Genomic DNA, 12,374 nt, shown 5'->3' with positions numbered 1-12,374 from the left:
AGACAGGCCCTTTAAAGAGGTAATTCAGGTCACTATGAGGTCCTAAGGGTGGACTCTAACCCAGCAGGACTGGCAGCTTTATCAGAAGAATATACGCTGGGGGAGCACCCGACACGCAGAGGGATGACCCCGGGAAGACAAAGCAAGGAGGCCGCCACCTGCAAGCTGAGTCGTCTCAGGAGAAACCAACTCTGCTCGCGCCTTGATCTTGGACCTCCAGCCTCCAAAGCCACAAAGAACCAAACTCCCAGTGTTGGAGCCAGCTGCACAATAGCACGGGGCTCGTTTCAGAGGTGGGAGTCGAGAGCTGCCCAACGGCCAGCCAGGCCCACTGGGGCTCTCCCCGCCTCGGCAGGCCTGGGGGAGTCGGGCCGGCCAATCTGCTCACGGCGGTGGGCTGAAAGAAACAATCGGCAGACATACCACAAGCAGAAGGCCGCGCTGGTCACGCACGCGGCAACAGTTTCTTCAGGAGCAGAGCGTGGGGCTGTGCTCTGGAACCGGACACGGGAAGGAGGCTCACGCTCCCACGGAGAGGACTGGCTGCCGATACGGGCACCAGGCAGGGCCCCACGGCAGGGTCTGTTGGCTGCGTGCTCAAAAGCCGGGCTCCCTCCTTCAGCCCTGCTGGCGACGCTCCTGCATCCCTGAGCTGGGACCTGGACAGTCACTAAGACCAAGCAGCCCTGCTGGCTCTTGCAAATGGCACCCTGGGTCTGAAAGCAGCCCGTGGAAAGCAAGTCACCACCTAATCAAACCACCCTGTCCAGTCCTGGGGAGCTGAGACTCAGCCTTCTCGGGAGTCGGCACACACTGACGATGCTTTGGTGCTTGCTTAGCTGGAGAAGCCTTAAAGTGAAAATGAAAACTGGATCCCTGTTTAGGTCATCATCTTATTCTAGAAGTCATTGCATTGTTGATCATCTCATTTGAACCCAGTGTGTATTGTAGTGAGTTAGAAAATGCCTTTGACGCCACACTGTTCTGTGTTCATTACAGTTCTGCCACTCAGCACCGCTGAGACTCTGGCAGTCACTTTATTCAGCCGAGGTTTCCTCATCTGTTAATGAGGAACCATTTATAAGTTGGATATGACATCTACTTAATAAGGCTGTGGAGAAGATTAAATCAGAAGAGGAGCAACTTGTTCACCACAGTGCTGTCAATAAATCATAAATGGGGATTGCATTATTATTGAGTCAATTTTATTATTAATAATTAATAAATGTTAGCACTTATTGAAAGATGTCTACTGTTTAACAATTAAAATCAGAATACTAGTACCGGTTTTCTGTTTCCTTACCAAAATATCTGCTCTCAGAGCTCAATTTTTTATTCATTGGAAAGAGCTAGTGCCAGATCTCAGTCAAAATATGCAAAGCAATTAATTCACTTTTTTTTTTCTTTCCTGAAAGCAGGAAACATGGATTTCTGATCCCAAGCCTTTTCTTACTGCAGTAACCTCCAAGCTCTATTACTGGAGGTTTAAATAAGTTGAGATGGAGATTATCTTTCATCACAGTCTTCTAATAATAATCTCTTCTTTGATAAGAAATTTATGGCAGGCTGCTCAAATGCTAGTTTATTGATGATGAGAGTATCAACTGTCCTTGGTACAAATAAACAGGGGTTTTTGATTCATGAGTAGGGAGACAGGGCACCTCTTGGGCCCTGGGGGCTACGTAATTTATAGGCATTCAATTCTCATCAATGTATCGTCAGTATATCCAGGGCATCTGACAGGTTCCTGTTTGCAGGATGGATGTTCTCTCCACAACCCAGGGAGCACAGAAGGAGAGGTCTGGCCTCTCAGGCTTAAAGCCTCCATTATCACTGAGAATTTCATAATGGGAACTGCCCCTGGGTCCAGATTTTTCTATTCCAGTTTGTTCAGGATTAGGTACATTCAAGACAGTACTCAGGACAAGACAAGGCAAACACTGCAAAGTTTGCAAGCCAAGGTCTAGACCTCTGTTGAAGGTGCTAGATGCAAGTTCCAAAGACCAAGCCATGACCCTTTGAGCTGATGCTAAGAAGGAGGATCATTCTCACATGGAGGGGACTGGGTACCAATATGAACACCATAGAGGACCCTGTGGCAGAGGCTGCTGGCTGCCTGTTCGATGGCCATCATTCCTGCCTTCACCTTTGCTAACAAAAACTGAGGTCCCTCCCAGGCCCAAAGAAAGTCTTGACTTGTGGGAGACAGTTGTGGTACTCTCACTTTTCTTGCAGAGACACAGTTAGATGTGTGCCACCATTCTGGTTCATGTGTCACAAGGAAGGTTCTACTGGCAGAGGCATCTGGGAAGATGTTCTTTACCCTTTAGACGGTGCACAAGATGAGCACATTCCTATCTCTTTCTGCCTCTGGTCATGGTTGTCTGCAAGTGACTCCTGGGATTAGGCAATCATTTTGTGACCATGAGGCTTGACGAAGAGGATAAACCAATGTGTGGTGAAAGCAGAAAAGAAAGTCAGAGCTCACCCAGGGACTTGGAGATGAAGCCCTTGAATTAACCAAATCAGAAACTGCTTGGCCTCCAGACTTCTTCTTATGTGAGATAATGTATTTTGCTGTGGTTGTTGTTGTTCAAACTACTTATACCAGTTTTCTGTTGGCCAGTATCACTTACTGAGGCCCTAAAAAGCACGTATATCTCACATCCCCAACATTCAATGCTGAAGGAAATCAGGAGACTGCTCTAGAAAGTACTACTTCTAGAAAAACTGCAAAGATTAAACCCAGGTGCATAGCTGGGACCCACCTAATTCAAACTTTTTCTATTCCTTGTTTAAAAAGGCTCCTTGGTAAGTGGCTTCAAGCAAAAGGCAAAATCTGTAAAACAAACAGTCCCACCAGTTAGCTGACTCTTAACAATGAAACAGAAAGCTTTACTTTTTATTTTTCCCATTATAAAAGCAACATGTGTGCATGCATGCATGCTAAATGAATTCAGTCATGTCTGATTCTGTGTGAACCCAAGGACTGTAGCCTGCCAGGCTCCTCTGTTCATGGGATTCTTCAGGCAAGAATAATAGAGTATGTGGCCACTTCTTTCTCCAAGAAATGTGTGTGTGTGCTTGTAATAGACGTAGGTTTAGACAGTACATGCTATTTTGTAAACTGCTTTTTACACTTAAATTGAAGTTCTCAAACAATATTACATTCTCTTGAATATTTTTAAAGGCCTTACAAACACCTAAATTAATTTTATCTACTCACCCACCCAACTCAGCTGACAGTGATAAACTGTGTAATAGTGGTGTACCTCACTCTTATACAACTCTCCATTGGATGAAATAAGTGAGAGTTCACAGGAGCCCACAGAAACTCACTGCTTCTGCAGGATTTAACAGTCAGAACCTGGGGAGGAGCCACCACATGCAGATGTGAACAAAGGTACTTTCCACGGTTAGAGACCCACAGTGAACGTCAGTACGAATGAACAACTGGCAAAAGACACCTTGTCGGTAAATCAAAGACAAAAGTCATTCTTTGTTCTTTCATCCCACATCAGCGGCTTTCACGGATACCACTTATGTCCATGATCAAGGACTAACATACTTCCAATCAGCAAATGTGTTTGAATACCACACATTACACATCTGTAGGAGAACCATGGCCCAGGCAATACAACTATACAGTCAGGACCAAAGTTCAGAGTCAAGGCTGTGCTGAAACGAATAAATGATCACCGTTCACAACTGGCATATAAAAAGCTCTTAGGTTTGTCATTCTTTATTCCATGGTTCCCTGCCAAAGGATAGTAGTCCTGTGTGTTATCACGCTTCTCCTTTTTTCCAAACATACCTACATATATCAATCTGTCACCTTCTCAGACAGACATTGACCACGGACCAGAAGTGACAGAACTTGTGTTGGTGGAAACAGAAACAGACTGTTCACACTACTTACTAGGTTGTTATGTGGCTTGGAACGTGTGTGTATTTATATGTGTATTTATTCAGCTCAGTCAGTTCAGTCGCTCAGTCGTGTCCAACTCTGTGACTCCATGGACTGCAGCACGCCAGGCCTCCCTGTCCATCCCCAACTCCCAGAGTTACTCAAACTCATGTCCATTGAGTCAGTGATGCCACCCAACCATCTCATCCTCTGTCGTCCCCTTCTCCTCCTGCCTTCAATCCTTCCCAGCATCAGGGTCTTTTCCAATGAGTCAGTTCTTCACATCAGGTGGCCAAAGTATTGGAGTGTCAGCTTCAGCATCAGTCCTTCCAATGAATATTCAGGCCTGATTTCCTTTAGGATGGACTGGTTGGATCTCCTTGAAGTCCAAGGGACTCTCAAGAGTCTTCTCCAAAACCATAGTTCAAAAGCATCACGTCTTCTGCACTCAGCTTTCTCAACAGTCCAACTCTCACATCCATACATGACTACTGGAAAAACCATAGCTCTGACTAGACAGACCTTTGTTGGCAAAGTAATGTCTCTGCTTTTTAATATGCTATCTAGGTTGGTCATAGCTTTTCTTCCAAGGAGCAAACATCTTTTAATTTCATGGCTGCAGCCACCACCTGCAGTGATTTTGGAGCCCAGAAAAATAAAGTCTGTCACTGTTTTCATTGTTCCCCATCTATTTGCCATGAAGTGACTGGACTGGATGCCATGATTTTAGTTTTCTGAATGTTGAGTTTTAAGCCAACTTTTTCACTCTCTTCTTTCACTATCATCAAGAGACTCTAGTTTTTCTTCACTTTCTGCCTTAAGGGTGGTGTTATCTGCATATCTGAGGTTATTGCTATTTCTCCCAGCAATCTTGATTCCAGCTCGTGCTTCATTCAGCCCGGCATTTTGCATGATATACTCTGCATATAAGTTAAATAAGCAGGGTGACAATATACAGCCTTGACGTACTCCTTTCCTGAATTGGAACCAGTCTGTTGTTTCATGTCCAGTTCTAACTGGTGCTTCCTGAGCTGCATACAGATTTCTCAGGAGACAGGTCAGGTGGTCTGGTATTGCCATCTCTTTAAGAATTTTCCACAGTTTGTTGTGATCCACACAGTCAAAGGCTTTGGTGTAGTCAATAAAGGAGAAGTAGATGTTTTTCTGGAACTCTCTTGCTTTTTCAATGATCCAACAGATGTTGGCAATTTGGTCTCTGGTTCCTCTGGTGTCAGAAAGACTGTGAAATGGGAAATGCATGTATTTAAATCAAAGTGTGGTGTTATAAACTTATACTGGAGCTGATCCTATCTATGATGAGAGAGCAGACTGCTCAATAGAGGTGCATCAATAGCAAGATAAAGAAAATGAACACGTTCCAACAACAAGCATCAACGCTCTGGGGGTCATCGCCTGTGTTAGATTATCTGTTGCACCTCGCCCTGACATTAGCATTCGTAATTACCAGCAGCCTCTCTCTAGAAGGAAAACATGCTTTGGTGAAGTGCAGAAGTTTGATTTCCCAGAGAGCCCCCCTGCAGGTACGGTGTGTACAGATATCATGCATGCAAATATCTGTCCAGACATGGAAGAGAGTTTAGAAATTTTTCAAAATCCATCTGTGCACCTCCCTAAAATATAACGTCTTTGGACTTGAAGTCCTACTTCTGTCAGCAAGAATTAACTAAATATTTGGCACTTATTCTGTGGCCACTTCTTATCAATGTAGAACTGCTTACCAGAAGAGAAACAGACCCTTTAAAATTCTACTGTAATTTTTCCCCCTAAAAAATGTGCTAAGTTTTCTTTCTAGAATTACAATAGGTTCTGTGACAAGAGTGCCTGCCACATGCTGAGCAGAGAGGCAGAGGGCTGAGTATTTTTGTGACTCATTTCAATTAATCTTTGCAAAAATCCTTTATGAGTTTGAGGCTCACCGAGGCTTCAAAATGAGTCCTCAAGTCTGAGAGCTGCATGATTTTGCACTGAATTATTAACCTAAAAGCCGTGGTTCAGGTCAACACATATTTACTGGGCACATACCATGTGCCACACACTGAGAAGCAAGAGGAGAAATGAAACGATTTCAAAACAACATAGTTAAGGGGCTACAAGACAGGCAGACACGAGATGCAAGGGGTGCAATTTCTCTAAATGTTTTGCAACAGAAGATGGTAACTCCTGTCTCGAGGTGCTTCTACGGTCTCCGAACTGCTTCCTCACTCCTTTACCTGCTCACCTCTCCCCAGCCCAGGCCCCAGCAAAAGGACACGGTTTTGCTCACTGTCCAGAGTGTCTGTTTCAGCTAAGGGAAGAAACTGCAACAGAAGAAAACATAGGAAACAGGCTAAGTTTTCAAATGCATCTCTCAGGGACTATTTGGGACAAAATGAACAGAAATAAACAATCCTCCACTATCAGGTGACATATTTTATACGTTCCACCCTGCGCTGGAGGAAAGGAGCAGAAAGAAAAGCGCTCCTAAATCAGGGTTTCAAAATCAGATGCTGGTATGAGAAAGAAGATTAACCTGGTCCCTTAACAATCAAATTTATAACTAGTAAAGGGTTATGAAAAATTCTATCTCTGTGTCGAGCACGGGAAAAGTACAAAGTCTTTGGAGGCAAGGGATGATAAACTACAGCTTGGGCAATAAGCTGGGAAGGGAATGGGCAGTTCAAGAGTTCAGCACGTGTGTGCTGGGAAGGTGTTTAGTTAAAGAGAAGGGCCGGCTCCAGACAAAGGCACAGAAAGGTCATCCCGAGAGTCATTCCATCTTCATTACGACGGGGAGGACCACGGGCCAGAGCGCACACGCCAGGCCTCCACGTGCACCCTGCACAGAGGTTTAAGACTTGCGGGGACATTGAAATATGTAACAGAAGTAAACACAGAGAGCTGGCAGCGGGGCCTAGACACTGTGATCTGGGAACGGACACACTCCCAGCCAGCCAACACAAATGTGATATGAATGTTCCCCCCCAACCGGGCACCCTGAATTTTTTTTTCAGGGTGAGTGATAGATTAATTAAAGATTACAATCTGTCTTCTTCAGAAGGCCAGAGAACTGGACCTGCAATCAGTGGCTTAATTTTCTTCCAGGTAACTGCCAAACTTGAGTGTGTTCACCCAAATAAAATAATTTCCCCCGACTGTGCAGCTCGAAATTTCTGTGCTCGCATAAGAGTTGCCCTGTGACTCAACCCTCATCTTTCACTTTTCAGGAACTGGGGGAAAGGTGAATTTCATTTACTGATTATCAGCAGGCTCCGGAGAGATAGGCCAGGGCTGTTGTAATGGGAAAGCGGGCCCTGACTCACACCTCGTACAACCTTCCTGAGGAGGCCACAGCCAGCAGATTTCCATGCTGCAGTGATGTCCACAGGGGTAGAGGAAGGTAACCTTCCCTCCTCCACCCCCTCCAAACCCATACAGACCCCCCTGCCCTAATTCAGCCTCCACTATAGTCAAAAGGATACCCTGTCCATCCTTGTACCCCTACCCCACAGGAGCTGTGGCATCGGGGGTCCCGATTCATTACAAAAGGCTGTAACAATCAAGCACAATTAACTCCCTTTCCCTGCCAGTGTGTGAAGAGGGCTTTAATGCTTCCAGTTACAAAGGAAATGGTTCAGTCTCCTCCCACCTCCCGCTGTTGGCGTAACCAATCAGAAGGCGAGACGCGAGACAAGCAGCACCTCGCTAAGGGCAGTGAGGAGGACCAGAAGGACAGCAGTTGGCTGCCTGGGCCCAGCAGAGACAGGGCCACTGTCTACAGTTAGTGAGGAAATCAACCGACTCTACTGCTTAGGAGCTGCGTGACTCAGAAAGGTGGTATCCTAAACCTTCATCTACTCATCTGGAAAATGCACGCCGCTTCCCACTGGGATGTTTGGGGATGAGAGACTAAGTAGGATGATGGATACAAGGAAGGATGAGTAGAAGGATGGATGACTGGATGGGTGGATGGAAGGAAGGAAGGTACGGACATTAATATTTTAAAGACCTGGCCAGCAACCAGCACCGAGTGAGTGCTCAGTAAAAGGATTCTGTTGTCTTTATGATGAGAAATCTGAACAGACCACACAGACATGGAAATTAAGAGAAAAGATAATCCACACAAGCCAGAGGCAAGTCACCTGCTCTCCCTCCTCACTGTCCTCATTCTGCTCCCCCGCCCCCATGACCTTCAGCATCAGAAGCCAGGCCTCAGCTGACTAAGCAGGCCCTGCCCTACCCCTGCCTGGGGCTGCACTGGGTGGCCGGAACCGCATGGATTCCATGGGGAGATATGCAAGAGGAGGAAGACTCGACTGCCCTGCCCTTGGCCACTGTCTGCACCAGTGTGTGCAGGAGCAGCGGAAGGAGCTGAAAGGGAAGAAGAATCAGAGCAGGCCTCGAAGCGGGCATCACACGGCTCAGTGGATGAAGCCGCATCCCAGGGTGACCTGGGCAGCTGACTTCTCAAATGACAAAGGGTCACAACCTCCCAGACCAGCCCACAACATGGGCCCAGTGGGGGCAGCTTCTCTCTCACGTGACAAATCACCGTCCTCTGGAAGGATTCAATCATCATGAACTCATCTGGCTGAGAACCTCAGACACTGAAATCGACTGTGAGTGAACACACTGAATTCCAGGAAGGATAAGACGTTTACACTCAAAACTTAATTTGGTGGAAGAGGAAGTGAGAGGAACAGGGCCCAGTCATGCCCAATGACACTTTCCAGTGCATGCATCCTCCATGAGGGCAAAACATCTAATGATGATGTTTTATGTCAGGCTGTGTGCCTGGTAAATTTAGGGATCATAACACCAGCCAGCATTTAATAACTGCCTGGTGTATGCAAGGCACAGTGGTGGGCACTAGAGAAGCGACCTATGAACCTTGGGAGGGGTCCCACTGCAGCTGCGGACACGGGGTATGTTGAGAGCTATAGTTTACAGAACGCTTGGTGCGTGTCAGGTGCCAAGCCAGATGAAGACTCTGCCCTCGGGCTGCCCCGGCCACGCCCAGTCTCTCATCCCAGCTTTACCACGGAGGAAACCAAGTCCTGCAAAGCCCGTACTCATCACTCAAGGGCACACCTCGGGGGAGTGATTGAGACAGACTCCGTCTAACCCATGTCTGATTCTTTTCTTATCTTGCCGTGGCTGCCCATGGACGTAGCACCCTCGGAATTCCTGAAGGTGCGTTGTTAATGAAAACTATGTACTTAGCAATTACTGGGAAGAAGAGGTCGTTGGTTCTGACCAGTTGACCTAATCTTCATAACTGTCTGAGGAAAGTAGGACTTTTCCAATTTTGATATAGGAAGAGGCTCAGAGAGGTGAAGCCTTCTGCCCAAGTATGAACAGCCAGGACAGCTGGGATGTCCACACTCAGGTCAACTGCCTGTACTCGCCAGTCAGGAGATACCAGCCAAGGCAGGGCTCCTCTTTGAAACTCAAACATCAAGCCCCAAACGCACGAAGCATCAGACGCAGATGAAGTCGCGTATCTGAGGGCCCCTAGTGTCCCCTTTTCCTGCTGTTCCAAGCAGAGTATGTGCGTATACATCCCTGTGGGAGCAACGCCTGTCACTCCTATCCTGACTTCTCTTCGGAGAAAGAGAATCCTACCATTAGCTCCAGAACCGTGAAAGTGAGTCACTGGTGCTGCAGGAAGGAGATAGAAGAGGACAAAGCAGGGGGTGATGACTTGTATCATTTCTCTCCCAGGCTCAGAGAGCGGGGGCCCTAGAGACCTAATCCAGCCTTGGCCCCCATCACTGATCACTCCGATTCTGACGTTAGTGGCAGAGTTAGCAGGAGATGCTATCTCCTTGGGCAGACCCCGTCCATCTGCAGCCTCTGCCCGTGGCACAAGATGCCCCACGAAATGCTGGCTTCATGCAGGGAGGGAGCCGATGGTACAGGGAGAGAATGAGACACAGACTGTCTTGGCAATCTCTCCCCGCTGATATGAACTTGGGGTTTGGGGTGGTGACGGCCTGCAGTCATGACATAAGAGAGTATCACAGGGCATGCTTTGGAGACGAGAGGGGCGTGGCAGTGGCCTGCACATGGGGACTCCTCCCGGTTTACCCAACTTCCTTCTGAGATTCCGGGACACCTTTCTTGCCCTGTGCCGCGTTTCCTTCTGCTCTTGGGCCAAACCACACCCAAAGCATCGTTTTCGGGGTTTTTTTGTTTGTTTTCCAGTAGCGAAAATTAGATGCTTCAGATATTCAAATCAAAATTGAGCCTCCAGAAAAACGACAATAGTTATCTCTCACCATGAGTGTGTTGATAGTTTTCAGTTGGTGGTGTCAATTAGTGAGGATTTAAAAATGCAAGTGGGATTTACAGTAACCACCACAACAAAAACCCAGCTAGTATTTATTTGGCACCACTATCATTTGTTCTGACTGGCTGACATAATCTTCATAATATTCTGAGGAACACAGGGTTTCTCCAATTATGATAAAGGAAGAGGCTCAGAGAGCTGAAGCCTTCTGCTCAAATGTGGCCAGCCAGTAGAGCTGGGAGGTCTATACTTTAGGTCAGGAACAGGCAGACAGTTATAAATCTCTTTTTAACTCAGAGATTCCATGATTCTAACATTCATTTTCCCAGTATAACCTGAATTTCAACACTGGCTTATACCCACCTTTCAAGGAACTCTTTCAGCATCCATCTTTTAATTTTAGCAAATATCTGTAGGGCTACTATTTTGCCTCTGACCTTCTACTCGGTACCAGGGATCCAGCTATTAATGAGGCCGATGCCTGTCTGCCTTCAACAAGGCTCATGGAGAAGACAGACGTGTAGATAAACACAACAAACAAGTGTGCTATGAGTGATGGGGATCTAGAAAGGTCTGAAGGAACACCCAGGAGTGGCCCAGCTTAGTCCTACAACACAAGGAAAGTCTTTCTGGAGGAACAACAATTCAGCTGAAACCCAAAAGATGAGTCGGAGGTAGACCTATGGACAATGGAGATCCAAGGACCACATTCAAGGAGCAGAGAAACTACAGGTGTTCCCTTCAGAAGAGCCTGGCTACCTCTCACCCTAGGAGTCTTTTAGACACTCAAGTGCACCTTGGAAAATCTGTTAAAATAATGTATTAGCTGTGCCACTAGTTCATTCGGAATCTCAGATACCGGAGGTGCATGATGAGAAGTGACCCCTCTGTCTGGTCCAAAGGGAGAAAGGATGAACGCTGCCTGCAGGGCCAGCTCTGTGCCACTTGCCAACCAACTCCCAGCGCCACCTGGTCCACAGCTGCCTCCAACAGCTCGGGGACTTGACCACACCCTGGAAACACAGGGGCTGCCAGAGAAGAGGCGCTCCTTACATAAGGCCCTCCCTCGCTGGTTTTCTATGGGCAGTCTGCATGCACTAAGTCGCTTCAGTCGTGTCCAACTCTGTGTGACCCTATGGACTGCAGCCCACCAGGCTCTTCTGTCCATGGGATTCTGCAGGCAAGAATACTGGAGTGGGATGCCATTCCCTCCTCCAAGGGGTATTCTGAGCCCAGGGATCGAACACTTGTCTCTGACATCTGACCTGCACTGGCAGTGGGGTTCTTTACCACGAGTGCCAGCTGGGAAGCGCCAGTGTGCAGTCTGTGAAACAGTAATAGCCAGCTGCTAGTCCAAACCATGCAGCTCAGGTATGCTGCTTCCGGGTGCTCTTGTCTGTCCTGAAGATCAATGTTAGAGCATAAAGGGGGGGAGAGGGGGAGATGGATTCTCCTCGAGTAGAGTAAACGTCTGATCAATGCGAGAGTGCGGGGACCTAAGTTATAACCCCTGGCAAGAGCTGCTGGTGCAGAGAGAGGCTCTGTTGCCAAACATGGGCAGAAGCCATGAGCGTTTGGCAACCCAATAAACGGAGAGACGATTAATAACCTCTTAAGAAAATTAAAGAGGCTAAGCCAGAATATGCATTTCTATCGATCACCCACCCATTTCCACAGGGAGGTGTCCAGACGGAGTGCTCCTGAATTCCCCAAGTTTTATTTCAGAAGCAGCTTCTCCCTAACTCAGCACGGCCACCTGGTGAGATGTGAAAGAGTAGACAGCTCATCCCCAAGTCCAGAGACTCTGCTTCAAGGGATTCGAAGCAGGATCCTAACAAGCACCTTCACATGGTTCTGATTTAAATCCAAGTTTAGGGTTCAAGGTCATTTTCTTTGAGGGGTGGGGCAATGAACCACTTGACTGGTATTTTCTGCACTGGCAAGTATCCTTTTGTTTAGCATATTATTAGTGAGATTGCATCTGCAAGCATGTATTTTTAAGACATTTTAAGACGTTGACTGCGTATACTCATAGTATATTCATAGTACTGTGCCCGGTATGTCACACCTCACAATGCTTTCTTAACCTTAAGAAGCCCTTTCCTCTCTAGATAGGGAATTCACAAAGAAAACTCCAACATTCCTTAACTAACAGAGGCCATGCCTATTATTAGCTAT

General features: G+C 47.0%; 1 protein-coding gene across 8 annotated transcripts in view; it reads right to left on the bottom strand.

Annotated features, from left to right (window-relative positions):
- The window catches only part of WWOX (WW domain containing oxidoreductase), an 891,989-nt gene that overhangs the window by 534,557 nt on the left and 345,058 nt on the right, over positions 1 to 12,374 (bottom strand). The window contains exons 9-10 of one of the 8 annotated variants that reach the window (XM_043898110.1): positions 6,139 to 6,225; positions 5,120 to 5,147 (exon numbers count right to left, since the gene is read on the bottom strand). The exons of 6 other annotated variants lie outside the window; for them this stretch is intronic. In XM_043898110.1, the coding sequence (XP_043754045.1) occupies positions 5,139 to 5,147; positions 6,139 to 6,225 (96 nt within the window). In that variant the 3' untranslated portion in view covers positions 5,120 to 5,138. Of the gene's footprint in view, positions 1 to 5,040; positions 6,226 to 12,374 lie in introns of those variants that run through there. One more of the 8 variants, XM_043898108.1, reaches the window with a different exon arrangement.

The sequence above is a fragment of the Cervus elaphus genome, chromosome 4 (genome assembly GCF_910594005.1).
Source record: "Cervus elaphus chromosome 4, mCerEla1.1, whole genome shotgun sequence".
NCBI lineage: Eukaryota > Metazoa > Chordata > Mammalia > Artiodactyla > Cervidae > Cervus > Cervus elaphus.
Note: the sequence above shows the minus strand (reverse complement) of the source record. Positions and strands in the feature narration are given on the sequence as shown.